Source organism: Amblyomma maculatum, chromosome 1 (genome assembly GCF_055883805.1).
Source record: "Amblyomma maculatum isolate TAMU_Amacu chromosome 1, ASM5588380v1, whole genome shotgun sequence".
Lineage (NCBI taxonomy): Eukaryota > Metazoa > Arthropoda > Arachnida > Ixodida > Ixodidae > Amblyomma > Amblyomma maculatum.
The window spans coordinates 474872786-474900608 of record NC_139344.1 but is presented as its reverse complement, the minus strand read 5'-3'; the positions used below and the strand labels follow the sequence as shown (position 1 = coordinate 474900608).

At 45.4% G+C, this 27823-nt stretch overlaps 1 protein-coding gene across 2 annotated transcripts; it reads right to left on the bottom strand.

Annotated features, from left to right (window-relative positions):
• Positions 1-48: 48 nt before the first annotated feature.
• LOC146210012 (uncharacterized) lies at positions 49-21897 on the bottom strand. Of its 2 annotated transcripts, XM_084606278.1 has the most exons (3): positions 21569-21897; positions 19742-19824; positions 49-11380 (listed from the first exon to the last, which is right to left on the bottom strand). In XM_084606278.1, exon 3 carries the CDS (start codon positions 11300-11302, stop codon positions 7694-7696), a length of 3609 nt encoding a protein of 1202 aa, XP_084462404.1. In that variant the 5' UTR covers positions 11303-11380; positions 19742-19824; positions 21569-21897; the 3' UTR covers positions 49-7693. The 2 variants fall into 2 exon arrangements, with proteins under 2 accessions (XP_084462404.1, XP_084462411.1); XM_084606285.1 differs by lacking the exon at positions 19742-19824.
• Positions 21898-27823: the final 5926 nt, after the last annotated feature.

Genomic DNA, 27823 nt, shown 5'->3' with positions numbered 1-27823 from the left:
CAGTGGAGGGGAGCCTGCGGGCGAGTCGTGTCCTTTGTTATTCCGCCATATAGTTCAGCCGCCGCATGGAGCCCCTAGCTGCGTGGCACATTGCTGTCAGCGCTTTATTTTGTTGCTGGTGCCATTCACTGAAGCTTCTTGTAACTAGGCATGCCTAGCAAATTCGTAATTGCAAAAACTGTTTTTTCCCCCGACTTTCGGAAGCTGACAGATGTGTTCGAAATATGTCTGAACAAGTTGAATATTGACAATATGAAGTCGAGCCCAATTACAACGGTGGCAGTTATCATGAGCATTTGCTTATTATGAACAACTGCTGTCAAAAATGTGTGCTGGGGCTATGGCATTGTGTTCCAAATGAAACAAACACCCATGGCTGCACCACACGGTTATTATGAATGAGGAGGTCCCTTAATTGCCCCCGAAGTCAAAATCTAGTCAGCGCAGAGATAAAAGATTTTTTTACTTTTTATTTTACAAAGAGAAAAAACAAAGCTAAGAATATGCATTGAATTGGCACTTAACCTTTGACAAGGTGTGCCTAAACAGGCTGGAAGGGCAAATGGTGCATGCTGGGAAAGGTATCGAGAGTAGAACGAGAAATGTAAGCACAAAACAGGGGCGAGGTTTGAAAACTAAATTACTGCACAGCACCGATAATCAACTGAGGATAGCAATGCGAGAAGCTTGAGTACTAGTCGCGAGGCAAGATTGATGGGCTACTCAGCCAAGTGGCTGTTATGCTGTCTGCACTAGTGATCTTTGCCTGCTGCCACATGTGGACAGTGCAAAGGTCACAGATAGTCAAGTCACACTGGTGTCTAGCAGGCACCCTCGATTTTAGCACACACGTTGCGTCAAGAACCTTAATTTTGAATGGCCTCGGCTCCAGAGCTTAGAAAGCAGCTTGGTAGGGTCTACTTTGAAGGAACAAATGTGCACACAGCACTTTTCAAGGGAATAAACCACTTTTGTCTGACACTGCTTTTTTGACTGTAGTTAGGTATTATAAACTTCCACTACTATAAACTTGAGATAATACCAATGCATGACTGTCAGGTTCCTTACAAGTGGGCTCGTCGGTATATGTTCTAAGAGGTAAAAAACTGTGGATTGTATTGTGTAGGATGAGACTGTGCGTTTGACCTCCATAGTTTCCTTCTCCTCCAATTCCAGAAAAAGCTATTGCAAAGTATAATGGAGTGCTAGCAATGCACCTATGTGCCGAGACAGACAAGAGCTTGGGGACACCAGTTTATTGCAGGCACATTTTGTCAGAAAACACTCGTACAGGGCACAGGTTTACGCACACATATGTATCCTCACATTTTAAAACTATGTCCGGTTTCTGTTGCAACACCGTGAAAGTTGCCACGTTTCTTGCCCCTTACACGCAGCTAGACAGTATAATCTGCTGAGCATGCACTTTCTTATTTCACTTAAGAAAAGGGCCCAGGAATGTGACATGAACGCTGGTTTCCCATGAATAATGCTAGCATTCCTTTTGCAAAATCTGTAGTTATCGTTACTGGCAGTAAAGCACTGCCTCTGCTTCCACTATAGCAGAGTGCAACTGGGAACAGCAGTTGTTAAATGGTTGATGATGTCCTGTTTGCTCTGCTGGCCACTGGTGAATAAGTTGGAGGGATCAGAATACGTAAGTAATCTGCGATTTGCTGATGACATTGCCTTGCTAAGGAACTCAGGGGATGAATTCCAAAGAATGATTGATGACCTAGACAGGAAAAGTAGAAAGGTAGGCTTGAAAATCAATATGCAGAAGACTAAGGTAATGTTCAACAGCCTCTGGAAGGAACAGCAGCTTACATCAGGTAGCGAAGTACTGGAAGTAGTAGGCGAATGTGTCTAATTAGGACAGGTAGTAACCGCAGATCCGGACTATGAAAAGGAAATAACAAGAAGAATAAGACTAGGATAAAGCGCATTTGGCAAGCGCTCCCAGATTATGACTAGCCGCTTAGCAGTATCGCTCAAGAGGAAAGTATACAACAGTTGCATCTTACCTGTACTTGCTTATGGGGCTGAAATGTGGAAGCTAACAAAAAGGGTTCTACTTAAGTTGAGGACAAAGCAGAGGGCTATGGAAAGAATAACGGTAGGGATAATGTTAAGAGATAGGAAAGGTGCAGAGTGAGTCAGAGAAATAACTCAAGTCACTGACATTCTAGTAGAAATCAAAAAGAAGAAATGGGCATGGGCAGGAAATGTAGCGCGAATAAAGGATACCCGATGGTCGCTTAGGGCGACAACCTGGATTCCAAGGGAAGGAAAGCATAGCATGGGGCGGCAGAAAATTAGGTGGGCAGATGAGGTTAAGACGTTCGCAGGGGTCAAGTGGATGCAGCTAGCCCAGGACTGGGTTAATTGGAGGAATAAGGAAGGGAGAGGCCTTTGCCCTGCAGTGGGTAAAGTCAGGCTGAGCATGATGATGATGATCAGAATTCTTGAGCATATGATTTCATCTTATGTCGAGCTTTAATAATGCACCGCATTTCTGTAATCCTGAATGAGGGCAGCGTTTCAATGCAGATTTTGTTTGTACATGACTACAGGCATTGCAGGTAATGTGCATAATTCACCTCTGGTTAGAGTTTGTAAAAGCGCTGCTTGAATGAGGTTTTGTTGGTTGCAGTGTGTTCGAGGCAGAGAAACCGTAAGTGAAAATTGTGCCAAGTTGAGTTCTCTTTGCTTTTTCCAATAGCTCACCAGGTCAGCTTATAGATAGAGGCAAACTGTTCATTATGTGACCACCGAAAGGAACACGTGCATGCAGTACCACAGCTTTTTGTCCTGCTTGTTTACTGCAAATGAGCAACGTGGCATCCTTAGCCATTCAGAGAGCATTAAATAAAGTCAATCCTATGCGTATCGAACTTGAAGAGGGTTTAGAACACCTTGGCAAACGAAGGAAGTCTGGTGAGAGCTGCCAGCAGCCACTACTCGGCTAGACTAGCTTCACTGCATGGCCAGCATTGTGCCAAATATTGACAAAGGCGAAATTGGCAAATGGGAAGCTGCTGAGAGTTCTCATGTGGCTAGTGCAGCCAGTAGATGTCCAAGGTCACACCCCCACAGTACGGCGAAAATCCCGTAGCATCTAATTTATGAGTGCACACAAGAAACTAATAGAGATCATATTCACTCTTGAATTGAAATCTGTGCCCGGTTGAATAGCTTCTGCTGCTGTTTTGTCATGAGCAACAATAAGGGGCCCTTTCCCTACCAAGTTCATGCCATTTCATTTTTCTCTGTCCAAAACACCCATGCTTTTACAGGTCAAGGTTCTGTGACAAACACCTGAGCTCTTCTAAAGTGCAGGCAGTTTTGAATTAACATATGTCGAAAAAAAGTGAGAACTGCACAGGAAGAGGTGCATAAAAGTTAGGCCAAGAATGCATTGCTGGTGATGGGCCAAAATGGGGTGCTGCGGATGAGCAATTCACACTGTGAGCACGTCCTGTTTGAGCCATTCAGCAATGGGCAAGGCAACCTGAAAAACGAGTATGATGTGACCAGTATTGCTCTTAAAGTAGCCTTGAAGTGTCCACAGAGCTGCTGAAATATTGATACCTTTTTGAAACAGTGCACATGAACAAATCGTGAAGCACTGCAGTCAAGGAAGAAGCTAATATTTTATACGACTACAATCACTAAACACAAAAAATGAGCAGGTTGTAGAGCAAACTGACAAGATTGTGGCTGGAATTCTCCAAGAATGAGATTACACTGCTCTGAATGTGCCTCTTACGTAGAACTCCGAGCATCTGCTCACCACTGTGCCAAGTGTGTGGCCTAGAAAGTGCTGACCACAGGATATGTGCAAGCCACAGGCTCAAACATGCACACCCTATGTCTCGCTTGCATATGGTATAGAAACAAAATTTTACTGTATTGCACTCGTGTAACTAGTAAAACGATGTGTGACTTATTAAGCTACTCCGATCATTTGCTGGCAGGGCATATGGGAAGGCCATTAATGGAAAGACTAGCTGGGTGCCCATGCGCTCATTACGTGCTATCATGGCACATGGCATGCATTAACTTGATAGGCCTGCATTACGGCCCATTTGGTGAGGCAGACTGCATGGCCGAAAAACATGGCTTTGATACGAGCAAGGTACATGCATACATTTATATTTATAATATATATATATATATATATGCATGCACACATAATAGCAGTAGCAGAGGGAAAGGAAAATAAAAATTGTGATGTACATGGCATACAAGTGCAAATAATGAACAGCAGCAGCAGAATAAAACACATTTAGCCTGTGCTGAGTATGAAAGGTATTTTATGGCAATCCAACCACCACTCTTTTCGTCATCCACATAGTCATGGTACCCAGCTTACAAGCAGGATCAATTCCATACTCCCAGTTAATGAGCAGTTAATCTATCATCAGAATTTTTGCTCCGCGTCTTTCATTATTTGCAGCACTTTGGTCTCAGAACTGTGTCACATATCATCATAGTTCATTTAGGTGAAATATAAAACAAAAGGAAAAATGCCAGTACTAGTTACATCATGGCTGTCAGTGACTCTCTACACAAGGACAATCAAGCCACTAATACACAACTTTGCACGCATAGACACTTGCTATTATATCTCAATAAATAATGCGTGGTCAGCAATGTGAGCCCTCTGTTAAACAGATCAGACAGGACACAAGCGCAGAACTAATGCACAGGGGACTAGCAGCTTGGAATAAAGTAGCTCTGGAATGCATAGTCTTCACTGCAGTCTTTCTAGAGCAGTGCCTAATATGCATCGACTGGAAGAACTCTGCCTAGAAGCACTGCAATACAGCTGTGCTCTATAACATTTAACATGGTGCTCCCTCCCTCTTACGGCACACTATGAAAAAAATGTTTGCTGACTTGACCGTCTGAGTAGATATCAAGCATGCAACCTTCAGTGGTCTGTATGTGTGTGGGTATGTGTGTGGGTTCTTTACGACAAACAGCAGCCAGCCCTTCTGAAGAAAAGGTTCCAGAGGTCACTTGAACTGTGTTCAAACATCAGTCAATATCAAAAGTTTTTTCAGTACTAACTGCAGTGATGCTCCAGAACATAGCACACACAAAAAAAATTCAGAGGCAGAATCTGAATCAAATGTATATAAAGAAGCACAACAAACTTCTGCAATAACACTGGCTGCATGAGTAAAGAAAGACCCTTGAAGGTAAGGCTAAACCTAACAACGTGAAACAAGACTCGACACGCATGACTGCACACAACATTATGTGTGGTTGTGTGGATTGGGCCTCAGAAAGTTATAAATATCCATCTGTGTGTGCCTACCTGAGTTGAGCTTTCAGTTTGTTACCTTTCTGTCCAAGACACAGATGTAATAGCGTGTTTGCTTACAAGTGCATTTATTGCACTTCCAGTGAATTTCGACAGGAAGTACTATAGTTGGTTCCCTCTCATTTTTCTTTCATGTTCAAGTGCCATTTCTGGGTGCCAATGCATGTTTGCACAGTCATATTGTACATAAAGAGTAGAGCACACTTTTGCTTGTTTACTACAGGCCAGCAATATAGGCAGCGCTCTAGAACGTCGCAGTTTCACCATCACAAGTTATATATACAATCGCGGTGTAAAAATAAAGCTTGAGTGAGCTGCAGTGATGGCATTTACCACAGAAAGCAATCTGGAGGCAGCCCTGCTGCTCAAGTGTACAGTCGGCCAGACTTGCATCACTCGGACCATTACTCAAACCCAGCAACATGTGCCCAACTATCACCTATACTCCGTTTCATATGAGACATGCAATGATGCCAAAGCTAGTGCAGCCTTTTGAGCTGGGTATGTTTGCACTTGGAAAGTAGTTCTCCGTACATCCACAGCACAGGCAAGCATCTTTTGTTATGCCATAATTTATATAATGCATAACTCGAACTTGGGCAAGATGGTGCATAGCTGTTGGTAAGGGGAACACGCGCACAAAAGACTCGTCATTTTCTTCCTTACGTGTGTGTCTTTTGTGCGCTTGTTCCCTTTGCCAACTTCATATAATGCGACTGGAAATGTCCTCCACATCTGTCATTTTGCCCCTTCTCAAGTTCTCATCCTACTCCTCACCAAGAGTAATTACATGGCCAGTATGCCTATTCTCTCTGGTGCCATCTGCACCTGAAAAAGTAGTTCACCATCAATATGTGACATGCACAGGGGGTACAATAACTGAATGCTTGATTAGCTTCTCTATCATTCTCTATCCAAGGATGTAGTTTTATATTGCTCCATCAAAACCTTTGCTGAATCTTTGAGAAGTATGAGTGACACAAGGTGAAGTGAAATCTTTTTTTTTGCGAATGCACCACTTGCGTACTTTTTAGAATGTTGCATGCAAAGTACGAGTGAAACTCATGGAAGCTGCATCTCTCTCTGCGAGCTTCTAGTGTCACTGTTTTATGAATTTCCTCTAGCATTAACATGTGGGTGTCCAGCCACATCACGACATTTTAGTGCTGCATCATAACAGACTGAGGTAGCCATACCAGGGTGTCGTCACTAAGCAGCTGCTCGTGAAAGCACATGATGCGTGAATCTGAATTGATCTGAAACCAAATGCATCTGAGGTAAACATCATTTGTGCAGCTCTAAAAAGTTCACTGGGAAAGCATATTTGTCTGCTGGCAGTACAACTGACAAAAGCTGAAGTGCTTTTTAAAAAAGCATCACAAGTCCAGTCACCAGACAAGCAAGACGTGTCAACACATACACAGAACTGCTGCCTGACATGGATGCAGCACAATTTAAGGCATAGATATATTTTACAAGCAATACATTCAAAATTCACACAATTCCACAGTTCATGGAGATGCATGACCGTAGAAGCATTTCAGGGCTGTACAGCCCTTTAAATATTACAAAGTAGCTCTAGTGCATTGTACTCATTCACATAGCACATAGGTGCCCACTTGGAATTCCTTCAGAAACAAAACAAAAAACTTGTAGCATGACTGAACAGCACGAAGAGGTCAGATAGAGTACGTTAAGAAAACTGCTCCCAGTGTCATACAATGTAGTTACAGCTCAACAAAGATTGTTGACCTTTCTGTAACACATTTCAGACTTTTTGAACTACAACGCGTGGATTCAACTGAACACTACACAGCATGCTAATAATTAGTGATGTGACTCATGCAGAATGGAGGATCTCTCTTTGCTTTGTTGAAATGTAGGATGGCATCACCTTGTGTGATTAATGACGATAAGCGTTGTTCTCCCTTTTGTACACTGCAAAAGCAAGCATTCGATGCATAACGGAAAGCACGCAGCAATTAGCTATGGACGTTTCCTTCTTTGAACTGTGTCTGCAATAATGTACAATGAGCTGTGTTTGGAGATCGAGCCTACCAAGTGTGGTGTGTGCACACAGCGTCTATGGGCCTCACTCCAACATCGGAGAGGAAAACGCATGCTTTTTGTGCCGTGTCACTCAGCAGACCAGCAGCGGGAGACAGGAGTTCCCTCAACCTCTGCGTGGGTGACCTCTTTTACTGTGCATTGGTTTGTGACGTGAGTTTTTACCACAATCAGGGTGGTCAATATCTCTCTTAATACTAATACGCCTGCGTTACTTTTTCTGAGTCAGATATGAGAGCTGATCATTCGGCGGACTCCTACCGCAGAGCGCGCCCTGAGCTAACGCCGGCTCATTCAGCTGCTCTCGTTGGACTTGGCCTCGCCTGAAGGCTGGGCGTCGGACTCCACTCCGGAACTGGACGACGTGCCTTCGTCCTGCTCGGCAGCCGGGGTGGTGTTGCGCAGGCTGCGGCTTCCCAGCGTTGAGTGTGGCCCATGAGGAGGCCTTGGCGGCGGCAGCACCGCCTCGAGGCTGCGCACGCGCCGGTCCATCGACCGCCGGTAGGGCGGCGGGGGCGGGGGCGAGGGCTTCACCACCTCCAGGAAGTTTGGGTTGATATAGCAGAAGTCCGTGTCCACCACGAACGGCGGGTTGGGCTTGGTGTGCGGGCTCTTGCTGGGCGTGCCGTTGGTGCCCGGCCGGTTCTCTCCTGGCAGCAAGATGGGCCGCCGCTGCTTCAGGTCGAACGAGGGCTGCGCCGCGGTGACGTCCAGCTTGCGCGACCGTGAGAGCCGCCGCAATGTCCGCCAAAGCAGAGTCGCTAAGCCGGCCACCAGAGCCGCCACTACACCGACCACAGTGGCTGCGATGGGCGCGACGGCACTCCGGCGGTCAGCGCAGGCGCCGCGGTAGCGCAGCTCCACCGCGACGATTCTAAACTCGGGGTAGAAGGCGCGCGTGACTTCGGGTGTCGGCTGGCCCGAGTTGGCGCGCATGGTGCGGAGCAGGGCGTCGACGGCGGCACGGTCGCACCAGCTCGAGTTGGCCGACGGGTCAGTCCAGCTGAGCACGTGCGGAGGGCCCAGGGCGAACGCAGTGCGCGCGAAGCGACGCGGGCAGATGTCGTCGCGGGCAAAGTGCTGGATGCGCTGCTCCAGTGCCTCCACCTGCTCCCACGAGAATTCGGCCGACGTGTTGAACACGAGCCGAAACTCGTGCGTCGGGCTTCGCGGGGGTTCCATGGGTACGCAGCCCACTTTTCGCGGGGGAGCCAGGTAGGTAGTGACCGGTGGCGATGACGTGGTGCCGGTGGTCGTAGTTGGCGGAGTGGCGGAAGGCGGTGAGTCATCGGGGCCGGCTCGTTCTGATGGTACAGTCGGCTCTGTGCTGGTCGCGCGAGTTGGCGGTACAGCCGGAGGCGAGAAGCCATCAGAACCCGTGAACTGAGGTGCTTCACGTTCAGGAGTGACGCTTATGGAGACGTCTGGCACAACCGGCGAAGCACCGTTTTGAGCGCCGCGCACTATAGGTGGCTGTGTATCCTGCTCAAGGGTTGGAGCACTCGCTGTCGTATCATTCACTGGAGCATACGATGTGAGTTCTTCACTGGCCTCCACATTCCTATGCAGTGGAGGCGGCGTGCTTGCCAGCTCAGCCATCGTAGTACTGGGCAGATCTGAAGGCACTTGCATAAATTCACTTGGTGCCTGCGTTGTTTCAAGTTCCCTGTGGGCAGTCTCTTTCTGAAGCACATGCTTTGTTGAAGTCTTAGTAACCAAATGTGTTGACTCATTTTCATGCAAATTACCACTTCCCTCTGGGGTTATTATCTGGCCATCTACGCTTGTGGCAGTAGTGCTGGCAATGTCAGCTGTGGGCATGCTCTCCAGCACTGCACCTCTAGTTGCATAACGTTCGGTATCATGATCGGCAAGTACTGTGCTTAGCATGGCAGTTGGCAGTACTATATCTGTGATTGTATTACTTCCCACTCTCTGTGATGGCGCTACCACTGTATTGCCTCCTGTGCCGAGTTCTTGGGTTGTAGCATCAAGCGCATAGGTTGGAGAAAATTCTGTGTTACCATCTGGTGACTGTGAAACCGAGTACAAAGAAGTGTATCTTGGCGAGCTGTCTTTTGAGACCTCAGTATGGAATGTTTCATCACTGTAGGAAGGGTTAAATGCCTCTGTATATGTTCCAGCTGTTTTTTCTCGTTCAGGAGTGCTTTCCAGATATGACGGACTTTGTGCTTCAGTTGCAGCGGCCCCTAATGAAATTCCAGCAGCCGTTAAGGTTGAAATAGTGCTTGTTGATAGGGGTAAGGTTGCCGTGTCAGCATGCAGTAAAGATGCTTGAGCTGATGTGTTGTAGACAAGAGGAATTTCCTGCCAAACAGTGCCAGCTTCCCAAATAGCTGTTATACCAGCAGTGGCATTTGGCTTCATATTTTCAAGGGGAGGACTGTATGTAAATGGCAGTGTAGTGCTTGAAGGTTCATTGTCACTCGTTTGGCTGGTACCATTCTGAAGCAATGGCACAGTTGCGTGCTCAAGCGCTATGGTTGTAGTCGTCTCATTTGATGGGGTCTTCTGCTCTGCTTGCACATCTGGCAGTTCTGTGCCAAGGACTGACGTGCTCTCTGATGACTGCGCTTCAGTTTCCTTGCTAACACTTTCATTGACAGGTGGCATATCTGTCACAGGTTCCAGTGGGGAGCTTGTGTTCCAATGGGAAGCCTCAGTTTCCTTGCTTACACCTTCATTGCCAGGTGGCATATTTGACACAGGTTCCAATGGGTAGCTTGTGGTCAACGTGCTGCTTTGCGTGGTCAAAACTGGTGTCAATGCAACATCATCAGGAGTAAAATTTGTAGAGGTGGCAGTCGAAGGTTGCTTGGTCAAGGTTTGAGTTTCTGATGGATTCACTGTTGGACTCTGTATTGTCACAAGGCTCTCCAGCTGCAGTTCAACATCTTCCTCTCCACTAATGTCCAATTCCTCACTGGATGCCTGTGTACTCAAAGAAAAAGCCTGTTGAAAATCTTGACTGCTTTCCGGTAGGAGGCCCTTGGTCCCCCCCTCTATTGTTGGTATAACATTTGGTTCCACAGCTGCGGTAGTTGGTGCATCAGCATATGGAGTGCGTGCATCCATAATGTTGGTGCTCTCCGTGAGACCTTGTAGTTTGGAATAGTTTTGGATGGCACTCATTGTTGTGCTGGGCTCTTCATTTGGTGAAATTTTGCTAGTTAGCTCTACAATATGTGGTGCTTCCACGAAATGAACAGTAGAAATGCGCATGTCTTTTTTTTTAGTTTCACTGGTCACATTAAAAGCTGAGGCAGACATTGGCGTAGTCAGCTCTCTATCACCGAGAAAAGCGTGCAGTGAATACACCGGTGCCTCATAGATGTCGCTGCCATTAGGGGCGTGTGTTGGCTTTGCCAGTTGCACTGCATCCTCCAGGATGCTGTCATTTTCTGTAATGGGAGCCACACTGCTGCCTGGGGAATCTGGTACAGTCACCAATCTGTCTGCTGGCTTGTTCTTAAGGGAACTGAGTTCGTAATCAAGTATGTCCTTGTGTAATTCCAAGAAACCTTGTGTGGTAGCTTGCTGGTGGGGAACTGGGGTTCCAGACACTGTGGTCACTAAATCTGCCTCTCCACTGTGTACTGTGTTGACATCTTTGCTGGCCAGCCCCTTGCTACTTGGGGTGGTAATTGTCACTGTCGTGACTCCTTTGTCAAAAAACTTGATGGCACGTGCTGCATTAGCTTCTTGGAGCAAAGTGCTGTTAGCTGACTCCGGTATGGCTGCTGATAGGTAAGTTACAGGCAAACCTGTCTCTGCTGGGGCCAGCTCTTCGTGGTCTGGCTTGGCAGCTGCTTCCCATGGCAGTGGCACAGCAGTGCAAGAGGCAAAGAGGAGGAGAGTGACAAGAGCTCCCCGCACTTCCATGAAAGTAGTAGCGGTGCTTTCTACTTGGTGCCTCTTGGCCAGGGTTCATCCTGTTGGCAGCGGGCCCTTGCCACTGCTCTGCACACGATAGAAACAAAAATAAAAGCAGTGGTCACAGAAAAGTCTGAGCCAAAAAAATAACTATGGGGGACACCTAAGCTCCACCATCAAGGGTAAGACACGATAGTGTAGGCATATAAAGCTCATTTAACCAAGCTGAATGAACGTACCTGCATAGCCTTGGTGTAGCATGCCTGCCTCAACATCCAAGTGCACCGGAAGGTTGACTCTTGGTTTGGTTTATGGGGTTTAACATCCCAACGCAACTCTGGCTATGAGAGATGGCGTAGTGGAGGGCTCCGGAAATTTTGATCTCATGCGGAACGTGCACTGACATCGCACAGCCTTGCACGGCGGCCAGGATTCAATTCCACATCCTTGGGCACAGTAGTCAAGTGCCCTAACCACTGCACCAGCACACTGAGGTTATTCTACCTTCTCACCTGAAATGAGCAACCCGAGTTGGCAGATGTGGTCTCGCCAAATCACACAGACCATGCCACTTTCATGATTTTTGCTCACAATGTCGAGACCGCATTTTCTGAGCAACAGAACCATTAATGCTATCACGTTAAAATGTCACGTGCACTGGCCTAGGATGACATGCCGATCTCTGCAGGTACCGGAAAGCTTGTTTGAAAAAAAAAAAAGCAAATTGCAAACACCAAAATTCACCCCAAGTAGTGCTTGATTGAGAATGAGATAATACACAGTAATGATATGCAGCCATTTAAGTCCCCTTGAAAGTGGAATTTGACAACATTAGAAGGAACGCTGCTACTATAGGTTTCAATTACTGAAGCCTGACATGGTTTTGTCATTTTAATGGCTTTTAACATTTCCTTACACATTTTCATTTTTTCCCACTGTCATCCTTATTTGCCTCTGCTCATCTTTACATTCCAGAAAAATTCTGCCATGCTTGTGGAGCCACTGCTCAGGGTGAAATCATTCGTTCATTAAGAACAGCGAAGTAATTATTGAGCGTAAATCCAGCCTTAGATTTCACAAGCCTTTTATCAATTTCTTTTTAGCTTTGCATATGTAGAAGCAGGGTTTCCATGGACCACTATTTGGCCTGGTATTTAAGGATAATTCCAGGATTTCTATGATAAAAAGGGAGGAAGGCAAGGAGTCGTTTTTGGATCGCACAGATTAAGGATTGTTTGACTATTACAGTTAGTCACTGGGCTAGTTGGTATTTGCAATTTAAGCTCATAGTTCATCCTTCTTTTCATTCTTCCTTTCTTTGGCCGTGTGTCGTTGCGCTGAACACCATAAACTTTGATTTTCCTCTCCACCATCCCTGCTTCCTTCTCTTTAGCCTTCTTGGGGGAAACTGTTAGAAGAAGATTTTACGTCATTCTTAATCTCGGCATCCTTAAGAGACTAGTGGCTGACTCCCATAGCAGTTAAGAGTTTTATGCAGTTTTCTTTCCAGACCCGTCAAGCTCCGGCTTCAATGCCTTTGTAACTCTCAATCAGACATCAGGCACAACATACACTTTATTTATACAGATCGCTCAATGCCCCCCCCCCCCTCCCTTTAGCATAATTCACACATTCGAGCCAGGCTTTTTCCGCTTAGCATGGCGTTCTAATTCATACTACACACATCCAAACACAAACGCACAGTGATGTGACATCAGCTGTTACTTTAGGGCCGGCATCACTGGTGTTCAAACTCAGCGAGCACCCCTCAGAGAAAGCATGGAAGATAGGATGGGAAACAAGCCTTCTGAAAGAATTTCTAGGAAGCAATGCATTCTCAAAGGGTTCCACTTCAGGACTGATTTACTTACAATAGTTTGCTTATATAAGAGAATGGCAGTCTAGGTAAACATGCAAGAAACCAGCACACGCATAGAAAGAAAAATAGTGGAAATGGGACCAAAAAGTGTGAGAGCGGGTAGGCAGGATATTGGTAACCCTGGCCTCGCTAAGTGCCACATGAGCGTTTTGAGTTTTGTTCTCTTTCCCCCGAGGGGCGCTCCCAGTCACCACATAGTGTTCATCATCATCATCAGCCTGACTATACCCACTGCAGGGCGAAGGCCTCTCCCATCCACTTGACCCCTGTGGACTTCTCAACCTCATCAGCCCACCTAACTTTCTGCCGCCCCTGCTACGCTTTCCTTCCCTTGGAATCCAGTTTGTTACCCTAAGTGACCATCGGTTATCCTCTCTTCACACTACATGCCCTGCCCATGCCCATTTCTTCTTAATTTCCACTAGAATGTCAGTAACTTGAGTTATTTCTCTGGCCCACTCTGCACGCTTCCTATCTTTTAATGTTACCCCTACCATTTTTCGTTCCATAGCCCTCTGAGTTATCCTCAACTTAAGTGAACCCTCTTGGTTAGCCTCCATGTTTCAGCCCCATAGGTGAGTACAGGTAAGATGCAACTGTTGTATATTTTCCTCTTGAGCGATACCAGTAAGCTGCTAGTCATAATCTGTGAGTGCTTGCCAAATGCGCTCCATCCCAATCTTCTTGTTATTTCCTTTTCATGGTCCGGATCTGCGGTTACTACCTGTCATAAGTAGACATATTCGCCTACTACTTCCAGTACTTCGCTCCCTAATGTAAACTGCTGTTCCTTCCCGAGGCTGTTGAACATTACCTTAGTCCTCTGCATATTGATTTTCAAGCCTGCCTTTATACTTTTCCTGTCTAGGTCATCAATCATTATTTGCAGTTCATCCCCCGAGTTGCTTAGCAAAACAATGTCATCAGCAAATCGCAGATTACTGACGCAGTCTCCATCTACCCTTATCCCTAACTGCTCCCATTCCAAGTCTCTGAATACTTCCTCTAAGCAAGCTGTGAATAGTACTGGGAGCTGTGAATAGTACTGGGGAGATTGTGTCTCCTTGCCTAACACCTTTCTTTATGGGAATTTTGTTACTTTCTTTATGCAGAACTATGGTTGCTGTGCAGCTACTATATATATCTTCCAGCACTTTCACGTACGGCTCGTCTACCCCCTGATTTCGAAATGCCTGCATCACCCCCGAGGTTTCAACTGAGTCAAATGCTTTTTCGTGTAGGTATTAGGGCTAGTTATATTCCGAGCATTTTTCTATCACCTGATTGATGGTATGGATATAATCGATAGTAGAGTACCGTTTCCGAAAACCTGCTTGATCCTTTGCTTGATTGCAGTCTAAGGTTGTCCTGATTCTATTAGCGATTACCTTAGTAAATACTTTATACGTAACAGACAGTAAGCTGATTGGTCTGTAATTTTGAAGGTCCTTAGAGTCCCCTTTCTTATGAATGAGGATAATGTTTGCATTCTTTCATGGTTCCACTACCGTCGATGACACCAGGCACTGCGTATACAGGGTGGCCAGTTTTTCTAGCACGATATCCCCCCACGTCCTTAAGCAAATCTGTAGTTATCTGATCCTCTCCAGCTGATTTCCCCCTTTTCATAGCTTCTAATGCTTTCTTGACCTCGTCCTTCGTCACTGGTGGAACGTCGGATTGTTTTTTCCTACCGCATATCTCGTTACGGTCCTGAATACTTTGGCTACTGTAGAGATCTGTATCTGTATACAACTGCTCGGCTACTTTGACTATCTTGTCCATATTCGTGATGACGTTGCTCGCCTTGTCCCTTATCGCATACATCTGGTTTTTGCCTATGCCAAATTTCTTCTTTACCGCTTTAAGGCTTCCCCCGTTCTTTACAGCATGCTCAATTTTCTCCATGTTATACTTCCTTATATCGGCCACCTTGCGTTTATTGATTAGCTTTGATATCTCGGCCAATTCAATCTGGTCTGTTGGATTTGAAGCTTTCATACTCTGCCGTTTCTTAATCAAATCTTCACTTGTCTTTCAAAACTCTTGCCCATGCCGTGGTAACAAGATTTCTTCAACGCATTTAATAAGCATGTGTTGATCATCCCATTCTTCACTAATTTGGAATGCCCCGAATTGGAGCTTAGCAACGGCTTCATCGATCTCGGGTTGTATTCTCAACAAACATGATCATCACCGAATTTGGGGCATTCCAAATTAATGAAGAATGGGATGATCAACACATGCTTATTAAATGCGTTGAAGAAACCTTGTTACCACGGCATGGACAAGAGTTTTGAAAGACGACAAGAATTGCAAAGGCCGGTTATCGGGAGCCGGTTATTATCGAGGCCAGTTGCCGGGTGCTGAAGAGCCTTAAAAGAACGCACAGACTGAAATCCCTGCCCAGCATGGGTGAAAGGAAGAGGAAGGTTGCAGTGGTACCGTATGTGCACAGAATTTCGCATGGCCTCAAAAATGTAGGCAAGAGGTATAGTGTTGACGTCGCATTGACCGCCCCGCTCAAGATGAAGAGGATCTGCCCGGCTATTCAAAGGGAAAGAGAAGCGAAGAAGCAAGAATGTGGGATGAAACATAGAAACCCATATGTTGGATGCAAGACAGGTGTTGTGTATAGGCTTCCACTCTCTTGTGGAGCCAGTTATATAGGACAAACAGGACGATATATTAATAAGAGACTACAGGAACACCGGAACAACTTGGAAAGTGGAAAGAACAAAACATTTCTGGTATCACATTGCCATTCATGTGAAATAATGAAGAAGGAGAAGAAGAAGTGCACTCCTAAGTTTGAGAGGGTTAGGATTTTGTATCGCCACAAAGAGAAGATGACGAGAGAGATAGTGGAATCATATTTTATTTCAACGGACAATAAGTGTGTCAGCAAGACTTCTCTTGCTCTTTCAAGCAAAGAGGTGTCTTTTTTAAGTGATTTTTTGTGCAGCAGGTGAACCCAGGGGTTGTTTCACGTGACTGTTTCGTTTTCTTCATGTTTGTTTTTTCTGGGCCTTGGAGTAAAGGGCTCAGGCATAGTTGTGAGTCAGCGCTTGTACTGTGGCTTTCTTTTATCTTGTCCTTTGTCTTTGTGTTCGCGCTGTTTATATTAATAATGAATAAGTACCAACTTGCCCAACAAAGTATCTTGGTTGATTTTTAGTCTCCCCGTTAGGACTTCTCCATGTCCAGTTCCGGTTCTTCCGTTTGCTGAAGAAGGTATTCATGATTCTTAAGTTATTGCACTCTGCAAACTCAACTAGTAATTCCCCACTGCTATTCCTAGAACCAGTGCGATAGTCACCTACTGCCTGGTCTCCTGCCTGCTTTTTTCCTACCTTGGCGTTGAAGTCACCCATTAGTACAGTATACTGCGTATTTACTTTTCGCATTGCCGATTCTACATCTTCGTAGAAGCTTTCAACTGCCTGGTCATCATAACTACATGTAGGTGCATAGGCCTGTACAACCTTCAGTTTATATTGTTTATTAAGCCTAATTACGATGCCTGCCACACTCACATTAATACTATAGATAGAATTCATCTAAATTACCCGCTATATATTTATTGACAAGGAAACATACTCCTAGTTGTCGCCTCTTTGGTAAACCTCGATAACACAGTACATGCCCATCCTTCAGTACAGGCATCCTTCAGTGCCTCATTTGGCCTCCTAACCTCACTAATCCCTATGAGATCCCATTTCATACCGTCTAGTTCCTCTAACAGCGCTGCTAAAGTAGATTCGCTAGCTAGGGTTCTAGCATTAAACATTGCCAGGGTCAGTTTCCAATGGCGGCCTGTCCAGCGGAGCCAGGAATTCTTAGCACCCCCTGCTGCGTCACAGGTCTGACCGTTGCCGTGGTCAGTTGTTCCGCAGCCGCTGGTGACTGAGGGCCGGGGTTTTATGGAGCTTATCATGAGAGCTTACCATATAGTGTTGCTTCGCACCAATGTTCTGGGTTTTGTTTTATTAGAAAGTGAATTGTTTTTTGGATCTTTTCTAATTTTGAAAACAACTTATGCATTTGCATGAATAGAAGGCATGGACGATACAGAATTGGACGTCTAGATGTGGATGTCTAAAAAAGAATATCCGAATGTAAAATGTTCAGCTTTTTGAACTCCATGCGTAATGTGCACCTGCAAAATAGAAATTATTTCCATGGTTCTTTGGGCGTTTGCTTGGTAAGCTGTGGCACGTCAATCTTGCAAAATCCATCATTTATGAACTTACGACACTTAATGTAGTTTTTGACAATCATGCAAAGAACTAACCGCTTACATTTTGCACTGCAATAGTAGTGCAAGGCATAAACAACTGTCTTTCTTAATTAGGGCTTGACGGTGCTAAATGCTGTGCCAAAACATATTGGCAAGCTGGTTGGTGAAGCATCTCGTGAAGAACAGCACGAATAGACAAACACGCTAGACAAGAAGTGATGAATACAACTCCGACGACCTCCGGCGCTGCATGGTTATTCACAAAAACAATACACACACAAGAGAATTAAACCAAGACGTTAACACAGATGATACTGCCTGTTTTTGTGGTACGAAAAAGAATAATTTTTTTATTCTGAATTTCTTCGCATTTTTTCTGAATCTTTTGTTTACTTCTTCCTAATATTGTAGCCCCACGTTTTTTGTGAAGCTTTCTTCTTCTTCGTACCACAAAAACAGGCAGTTGGTAGCGAGCGCATCATTTGTGTTGTCTTGGTTTAATTCCCTTGTGTGTGTATTGTTTTTGTGTATAACCATGCAGCACCGGAGGTCTTCGGAGTCGTATAGCCAACTAGCCCGCTCACAAGTACTACTGATGAATACAGCACTGGCTAACAGGTGGTTTTCTTCTTCCTCAACTAAAAGATCAGTTTGGTTTATGGGATTTAGCGTCCGGAAGCTATTCAGGCTACAAAAAACGCAGCAGTGGAGCACTCGCAGAAATTTCGACCACCTGGCGTTCTTTACCTTGCACTGACGGCACACGGGTGCCTAGCTCTTCGCCGCCGTCAAAAAGCGGCCGCCACGACAGGTTCGATCGCGCATCCTTGGGCACAGTAGCCAAGCTCCCTAACCACTGCACCACTGCAGGGGTTTCGGCAGAAAAGTAACAATGAACACATGCACAAAAAGAAATTAAGAAAGAGAAACAGAGATGGTAAAAGAAAATCCTGACACCACCGCCTGTGTTCGTGCTCATGTGTTTCATGTCATTTTCTCTGCCTTGAACAAATTTTTCAAAAGTGGCAAATCAACTAGCCCAATTTTAAACCCTCCTAACAATAATGAGCAAGCTCTGCAAAATCAGGAGGGATTAAGAATCCACACAAAAGTGACTGCTCTTTTAGTAGTAACACTAACAAAGGTGCTGACTTGCATATTTCCCCATTTCTTCTTTCTTTTTGTGCATGTGTTCATCGTTACTCTTCTTCTTCTGATAGAGGATGAAGAACAGGAACCATCAGTTGCTAGTCAGCACTGTGAGTCGCCCTTCTTGTCTAGTCTATTCGTGTTCGTGCTGCTCTTCACGAGAAGTTGCATATGCTATTTACCGGTAGGCGGAAAACTATTTATTTTGCAAAGAAAAAAAAACATAGCACATGAAACATACATGTTTAAGGTAAGCAAAATATTGCTACATGAAAATATTTTTTCAGCAATAGACGTGGATGAAGGACTGCTGCACCCACTGGGCTTTATTATTATCATACTAATAGCGGGATGCTCTGACATTTTTAGTATCTGCATGTACTTAAAAGCATTAAATTTGTTGATGTCTTGGGCAGTGAAAATGTGTCCCCTGGTAACAATATTCAGGTCCCAAAGGGCTAAAATCACAACTTAGATTCCTTCCTTCATCCATTCCCTCCTGGCTTTGTTGGGGTGTCCATTGAGAGTGAGTGGGTTGTGCTGTGTTAGCGCTGTTCCCAACATGATATGCCCTTCCTTATAATTAATATCTTTGCTATTCATGCACTTCAACAGATGTCAAAAATTTCGTGTTGGTGTTAACTGAAAATGAAATGGTACCAGTTCTGTTTTTAGAAGTTCCAGCTGGCCTATCCTTTTGCGTGGGTAAATTCAAAATTATCTGCTCCAGGTTCCCATTAAGAAATTAGGTGCGGTGCTCTCCACTAGTGAGAGCCTAGATTAAGGCACACAGCTTGGGTTGAGCATGAAATGTCAATGAAACTTGTTGCTGGGCTAGTTGGTAGCACATTCTTAGAATAAAAAAGTAGCGCAAAAGGGCAAGGACAGAGGAAGGGAGCATTCGTGTTTGTGGTCCCTTCCTCTGTCCTCGTTCTTTTGCGCTACCTTATTCTAAGAATGAGGAGTCAGCACATTGAAGAAGTGGCCACCTCAAACTTCCTCTCTGTAACATGCTTGAAATAAAGTTTTTCAGACAGAAAGGTGGCATGGGCCATGTCCCAGAAGGCAGCATATCCTGGGCTAAAATACACAACCCAACACACGTTTCAGCATGCTGAGCATTAACTAGATTCTGAAAGCTGCTTGCTTTATTGCAGCCCAGGCAAGCCAAAGTACTCACACGTGCAAGCAAAGGAAATGAGCAGTTCCATCTGGGTTGATATTTTTGTCTCTGTTGTTCAGCAGCCACAGCGATTTACCTGCCTGCATGAATGAACAGTAATACTTAATTCTAACATCTACACTCAGGAACTCAGTTACCATTATTATTATAGATTAAACTGCCACTTGGCTACAGTGCTCCACATCAACTGAGCAACATTCTCTTAACCAGAGCCATTAGTTGAGGAAAAATATACTTCTGAACTAAAATATTCTAACGTTGAGTACAACTATTCAAATGTTTTTGTGATATATTAAGGCAAATAATTTGAGAAGTGCTTGTATGTATGCGTGCATGTGAAGTTACAAAGCACTCTTTATTTTTCTCACGAGCCAAAAGAGAAAGTAGAGCCACAAGGTAGTTATTCTTTCTTTTCTGGTAAATTCTTTGGCTCCTGACTCTTTTTCGCTCGGTTACAACAACAATGGTGACGCAGCTCAACCGTTGCATGGGCACAGAGGAGCTATGCTCTAAAACAATCTCTTATCCAAGAACATTAATTTTGTCTACACGGGTATTTTATTTCTAGCTAAGATGATCTTTGACATCGGAAATAAAACGATTCTGTTTAACCTGGCTTGTTAAATTATCATCTGCAGAATTGTTCCAATAGAAACAGGACAGTGGTTACGGTGCTCGCCTACTGTGCCCAAGGATGCGGGATCGAATCCTGGCTGCGGCAGCACAAAGTAGTTTTGGCAGTTTCAGTTAAAAATGTTTGTCCTTCAGTTTGCAGATTTCACGGTGCTGTACTGGCTGCAGTTAATCGCGCCTCTATGCTGTGCAAATGTCAATGCATGCTAAAGAATCCCAGATGGTCAAAATTTCCAAAGCCTCACAAACAAAACCAAAATTTAGAGTTGCTGTCAAAACTGAAGAGCAGATATAATACTGCCTGCTGGAAATATTAGATTGGGCACCAGCAAGACTCATAGCTGTGCTTTCCCATCTCTGGGAATGCAAGAGCAATCTAAGCGAAGTTTCTATGCACACTACCTTACTGGTGCTCTCAGAAATGCAATCATTTAACTCCTTATGTGACCCCCAATAGAAATCCTGCATGCACCCAGCTCAGGTAAAGTTCCAGCTGGCTTGCATGAGGAGCATCTCGAATGCTGGCTTTAAATTGGAGCCGGTAGATGCATGATGGCATGCCGGCGAAAGCCAATCTATGTCATCTTGTCGTCATATATTTGCAGTGAGCACCACAATAAAGTACATACAGAAAAAAACAAACACTAAAGCTTCAAAAGAAAATTGACACAATAAGCAGATAAAAAGATCAAAGGTACAGGTTACCGTTTTGTTTCCGAATACCTATATGATCGTGACGAAAAAGCATAACATCGAGCACGGTTTTTCGTCAGACGGCATGCACAATGCATGTTGAGCGTTACCTATATGTTTTCGGTGTGCTGCAATAATATAGCTCTCCAAGCAGCCTTTCAATTTCTAGCTAGCGTGATGGTGCATGCAGCACGTATACGAGCCGTTTAAGTAGCGCTTCATGCGCACATGTGGCCTGGCCGTGAGCTGTACAATCATATCATTCATGTAAAAATGTCGCATAGGTGGCTTTCTGAGTTATGACCGATTGCCGAGAGAATTTCGCTGCCAAATAAAGCGAAGCAGATATATGCATTGACAATCGCAATTGCACGGATAGTCGGACTGCAACATGATCGGCTTCATTCGCACTGACCAGGTCGGTGCTCCTTCATGTGCATGTTCACGCTAATAAAATCAGTGATCGGGCGTAAGTGCATGCATGTGAAAGCGTCTCACCTCACCGCGCCCGCACTTGCAGCGTAACTTTTAGCGGCAGTTCACAGCGTCGCAAAGCTTCAGATTCAACACACCGATAGGAACACCGCCTTACGAAAGCGACCGTTGCTTTCCATTGACATCTTCCCAGGTCTTCAAGGCTTCACGTCAGTAGGTTCACTTGACCGCAGCCGTTTGAAACTCGGCGGCGTCGCGAAGCAACTTCGCCTTTCGAGGCACCGATTGGCTGGAGGGAGGTCACGTGCCCTCAGCGATGGCCGTTGGAAACCCGCCCGCCGTCTGCAACTTCGCATGCGTGTTTCTTTTGAGCTGCGCAATCCATGCGCTTAAGCCGGTCTAACGTTGCAAAAAAGAAAAAGAAAAGAGAGAGAAAAGCGGGAATTGTTCCCCTCACTGGGGCCTCGTGTTTTCCGCGCGTACGCGCGCGGTCTGACAAAACCTCCTCGAAACCCCCCTCCCACCCCCCCCCCCCTTCCCGTCCTCTCTCTCACACACACACGCACGCACGCACAGACACACACACAAAATAAAATCAAGGCAGAAAGCGAGAAGGGAGGAGGTGCGCCTTTGGCGTCTGCTATGGCGCCATAGAGCACGGATTATGTGCAGAGACTTTACGCGAGAAAAGAGGCCATCTTAGTTCAAAACAATTGACGAAAATATTTTTGACTTCAACGACGTCCGCGCCGCTTTGTTATACTTGGGAAAAGCGCCCATAAATATGCATGAGCAGTTTCCAGAGCTAGACCGCGACGATACCCTAGCTCTTCCTGAGAATTGCTCATTATAGTTTTTAGGTGAAGCGATCGACGTGCCGATACCACCGTCTCACGCCTTTTTATCGACACACAATAACCGGCTCTGCTTTTCTCTTACAAAGGTTCTGCTTAATGCAAGTCGACCCTCTCAGTCTGTAAAAAACTACGTAAAAAAAAAAAAAAAAAAATCGCAGTTTGTAAAGCAGGCTTTTCCTCCCGCAGGCAGGTTATGCAGGAAAGCATAGCAGAAACTAGCGCAAAGGAAATTTGCAACTGCAATTTCAAACAAATTTCCTGCAGCAAATTTTATGTCTTTATCTTACTGACATGATGAATGAAATCAATAACATATCTGCGTTTATATGCATGCAGGTTTCCGCGCGCGTGCGGACGATATATTACAAGGAAGGTCCAAAATTAACGTATGAACTATAACTAGGAGTGCACTTGAGCACACGTGAAAGGTTAAGAATGCGGATTTCGTCACCTGCCTAAGATGTTTTGTGTATTTTTCTTTTACTGCGTGCCGACGGAATAGGTGCGCGATGTACGCGCGTTTGATTCTATTCTCGGCGCCGCAAGATAAATTTGCCTTTATGCGCATGCAAGCGTGGGGGCGATGCGTACTATTTCACTAGGAAACTGCTTTTATTTCCGGCTTCTGAAGCCAACGAGGGTTGTGCAGAAGCATGTAATCTTCCGCATCCTTGCTTTGTACATTATGGAAGCATACAAGCTTTGTTCGAGTGTACGGGCGGGCCCATAATGTAAGATAAAATTACTCGCGTGCGAACACTCGCTTATCCCCGAGCTTTGATTGGTGGCGGCGTTTGCATTTTGGGAGTATGAACAAGAACGCTGCTAAGATAAATGCAGGAAACTCACCATTCTCCGCGCACCTCCATGACGGCTTCGTCGCCTCGTTTCCCAAAGAACTTCGGATGCATTGCCTGGCCATCAGATGTCACCAACAAGCGTGTTGTAGTCATTGTCAGCATCATCACCCTTAAGCAGTTTTCGGTTCGGGCGCGTTCCAATACCCCCTCGTAGACGTCTACTTAGACGGCTACGGTCGCCACCGATCTTGAGGTCTCTTCGATTTGGCTTGCACTGGCTGCACTAGTTCTGAAAAGTGCTGCAGCGGTGCCAGATGGTCACGTGAGCGTGCAGTGCCAGTTCCGACACTGGAGTGCGGCGCCAGCTGCCAAAACGAGTACGCAAGTGTAGGACTCTGCAACCTAGCAGACGCGTGCGCGCATCATGAATCGCGCGTGCTGTAACATATGATCACGTCCAGTTTCGAAGCCAGCTGCCGTAGGTCTACTGCGCTCGATCGGAAAGTGACGACGACTAACAGTGACACCAATTGACCAAATACGTGCGACTGCGCACGATCGTTATATCGGACGGTCTGCGAAGGTGCCATTCATGCGCCTGGGTACGAGAGAATTAACGTTGTAAGCAGTTGCCACGAGTACTAGTTTAAATAATTAAGACTGCCTAACAAGACGCTTGATTGGTTTCCACGAACTTCTGTCCAAAAGCACTAACTGACGCACGTATGTTTGTACCTCATTGCGCTCTCAGACATTCTATGTGCTCCGTGGGCGACAAGTTTGATGTCGCATAGTCGCTGCGAAAGCAGTCTTGTGGCACACACACTTGGCACGACAGAAACTCGATCGATCGCAACTGATTTCTGTTCGCATCCACCCGTCTTCCGAGGTCACAACGCGATAAAAAAAAAAAAAAATACTACATAGGACAACGCGCGCGAAGGTGCCGTATCACGGCCACGTACCACTACATATGTGGCCACAACTACATATAATACCGCTCCTCCATCAACAAAATGCCAATCACCAGCATGCAGCCCAACTACCTCGTATACGCAACACCTTGTATACGCAACCATTTGCGGATCCGTTAGCAGCGAACCGTCCGGGTTCAGAAGGAGACGGACTTTACAAAAGCTATGCAGAACGATGCGCAGCGTCGTCTGCTCTTGGCCAAGCGGAGCGTACGCCATGCTGCACTTTTTCCTGCAACTCTTCTGGAGCGAGTGCAGAGTGAGCGAGAACTCGTGCAGACTAGCCCTGCACCTTGACAGAACGAGGAGAGAAGTGCAGACGGCGCGCGCGGCACTGGCAAAACGAGGACGGCGGTGCTGCATACACCAGCGCACCAAATTTGATCAAGGCCTTTCTGAATTCATGAACGATCATTAAGCTTTTTTAAGATCTTCCAAAGCCACGTTGAACATCATTAGAACGAGAACCCGAGCAAAGGCTCACTACCCCACCAAGACATGATGGCCTTGTGACAGAATCTGCCTCACATTCAGGAGGTACCAGTTTCGATCCTGGTGCTGGTGGGTACAAGATTTCTCCCGGCCTGATTCTGGGCTCTTCTGGGATAAGATGCTTGGGAAAGGTATTCTAGTTCACTCCGGGAACTCTAGTTCACCAAAATTCGCGATTCGTTCCACCATTAGACAACCCTAAGTCCGCTTCGCGCAGCAGAAGCCCATGCAGTTCCTTTTTCCTCCTTTCCTAAGCCATGAGCCCTGGTAAGCCAAGCACCAGGCTGGGCCATAGCTGGTCCACATTTGAGAAAATTGGGAGTGAAAGTCGAACCCACCACATTGCTGTAATGTGGAATGATGCTGAGATAAGGAAATAGTGAGCCAGCACCATTCAAGAAAGACTAATAACTCACACTGTGGTTCATTAGGGGTGGAAGAGCTCAAATAAGATTTGTAGCGATTTTTGGAGCAGCAAAATCTTCGTTTTAGAGCAGTAAAATTTATATTTGGGGCAGCTCACAAGAAAAAAAAATTAATTCAAATTTTGGAGCTGTTAAACAGGAAAGAAACTTTACTTTCGGCACAAAAGAATGAAGAGGTGTGAATATCCGACTGTATGAATGCGATCCAAAGGAAATCTAGCAAGGGCCACCTATCACCGATGCTGCGTGTATTTATTTTTGTAAATAAGCTTTTTGTACTGCTAGGCATGCTATCACACACACACACACACAAAAAAATGTGAGTCATAAACTTGAAGAGGCTAAATAAAAAAAGCTAGAGAATATGCTTTTTTTTTTTTTTCATTCAGCACGGTTTGACAACCTTAATCATGGGACTTTATGTTGCTTGCAAGGCTCAAAAAACATTGTTTTACTCTCTGCGAAATCCACAACTTGTGTCGTGCGAGGGCAGCTCCAAAAGAGCTTAATTTGAAGCAGTGACTGCGATCAGCGAGCGCAGTGCAAAGACAAAATGTTGATTAAAAAGCAAATACAGAAACAAAGACAAAAAAAACGCCAACCAAAAGGCGAAATGGCAATGCCAAAAGCAAGTTTTAAGCAAAGAAAACTGACGAGCGAGCACATCTTCGGCTCGTGAATTACGCTTCTTGTGGACTGGCGGTGGCTTCGACACAATATTTTGATTAAGGAGAGGTGGACAATTATTAGGTTATGTATTTCATGCACAAAGCATATACTTTATAGTATTTCAATGTTGCAGCATGCATAAATGTTAATTTTGGCAGTCTAGGGCTCCACTGTGGCATTATGGAATTCAATAGCTAGGCTGCTGTGCGTTTCTCTACCTTCTGATGTTAGAAATAAATTTCACATGTTCCACCTCCAGTTGTATTAGCACAAACTTCGGCGGTGATGCAGGCATTGCGAAATCGGGGGGTAGATGAGTCGTACGTGAAAATGCTGCAAGATATATTTAGTGGCTGCACAGCAATCATAGTTCTGCATAAAAAAAGTAACAAAATTCCCATACAGAAAGGTGTTCGGCAAGGAGACACGATCTCTCCAGTACTATTCACAGCTTGCTTAGAGGAAGTATTCAGACTTGGAATGGGAACAGTTAGGGATAAGGGTAGATGGAGAATACCTCAGTAATCTGCGATTTGCTAATGACATTGCCTTGCTAAGTAACTCGGGGGATGAACTGCAAATAATGACTGATGACCTAGATAGGAAAAGTAGAAAGGTAAGCTTAAAAATCAATATGCAGAAGACTAAGGTAATGTTCAACAGCCTCGGGAAGGAACAGCAGTTTACGTTAGGTAGCGAAGCACTGGAAGTAGTAGGCGAATATGTCCACTTATGGCAGGTAGTAACCGCAGATCCGGACCATGAAAAAGAAATAACAAGAAGATTGGGATGGAGCGCATTTGGCAAGCACTCACAGATTATGACTAGCAGCTTACCGGTATCGCTCAAGAGGAAAGTATACAACAGTTGCATCTTACCTGTACTCACCTATGGGGCTGAAACGTGGAGGCTAACCAAGAGGGTTCACTTAAGTTGAGGATAACTCAGAGGGCTATGGAATGAAAAATGGTAGGGGTAACATTAAAAGATAAGAAGCGTGCAGAGTGGGTCAGAGAAATAACTCAAGTTACTGACATTCTAGTGGAAATTAAGAAGAAATGGGCATGGGCAGGGCATGTAGTGTGAAGAGAGGATAGCCGATGGTCGCTTAGGGTAACAAACTGGATTCCAAGGGAAGGAAAGCGTAGCAGGGGGCGGCAGAAAGTTAGGTGGGCTGATGAGGTTGAGAAGTTCACAGTTGTCAAGTGGATGGGAGAGGCCTTCGCCCTGCAGTGGGTATAGTCAGGCTGATGTTGAAACACAGAAGCCATAACAGACACACCTCCTACACTATCTGATGATGGGAAAGTGAGTCTATCGACAAGACAGCATAAAAATAACCTTGATGTACTTGAATGGACCAACAGGATATCGAAAACTTCCATGAGCCGCATAAAAAACTGATACATCCAATAAAAACATGCAGCACTTAAAATGCAGTGTTGAAGTATTTCTCCAAATTCACAAGTACCACCATGGCCCACCACGGAAGCAATAGCAGTGGTGCCTTGTCACAAACAGCCCATTTGCGTTATAGGGTTCCTTCAGCGCACAGACAGTGACCGAAATGGAAAGCGGAGAAAGCACATGGATGCAAAGAAAATGTGAGTAGGCATTGGAACGCCATGACGCCATCTCAAAATAAAACTAAAATGCCAGTGATGCATGCTACAGTGTCTGAAGCATTGTGATTGGTTATATCATGGCCGCAGAAAGTTGTCACTGAGTATGGCAAACTTTTGCGGATAGTCGGGGCATTTTGGCACACCATGGCGCAAATTTCATGCTTAATGCACAGCTTGGCGCAGAAATATGTAGCCGTATAAAATATGCAATTGGTGCAGCTGTTGCACCCCTGTGTGCTGTCCGCTCATCATTCTTGGATATTCAGGCACCAAGCCGCTTCTGCTCTGTGAGGCCTGGGAGAGGTCTGTTGTCTTTGCCTTTTTAACTGCTTGGAGCACGACAGATTTCATTAACCCTATTCAGTATGCCAACTCTTTTCAGCCTTCCATTAATAGCCTGGTACGCAGATTTAGGGTGTCTTTGGCAGGCGCACCTTCTGCATATCCTCCAAAACCTCTAGCATTCTCTCCACTGC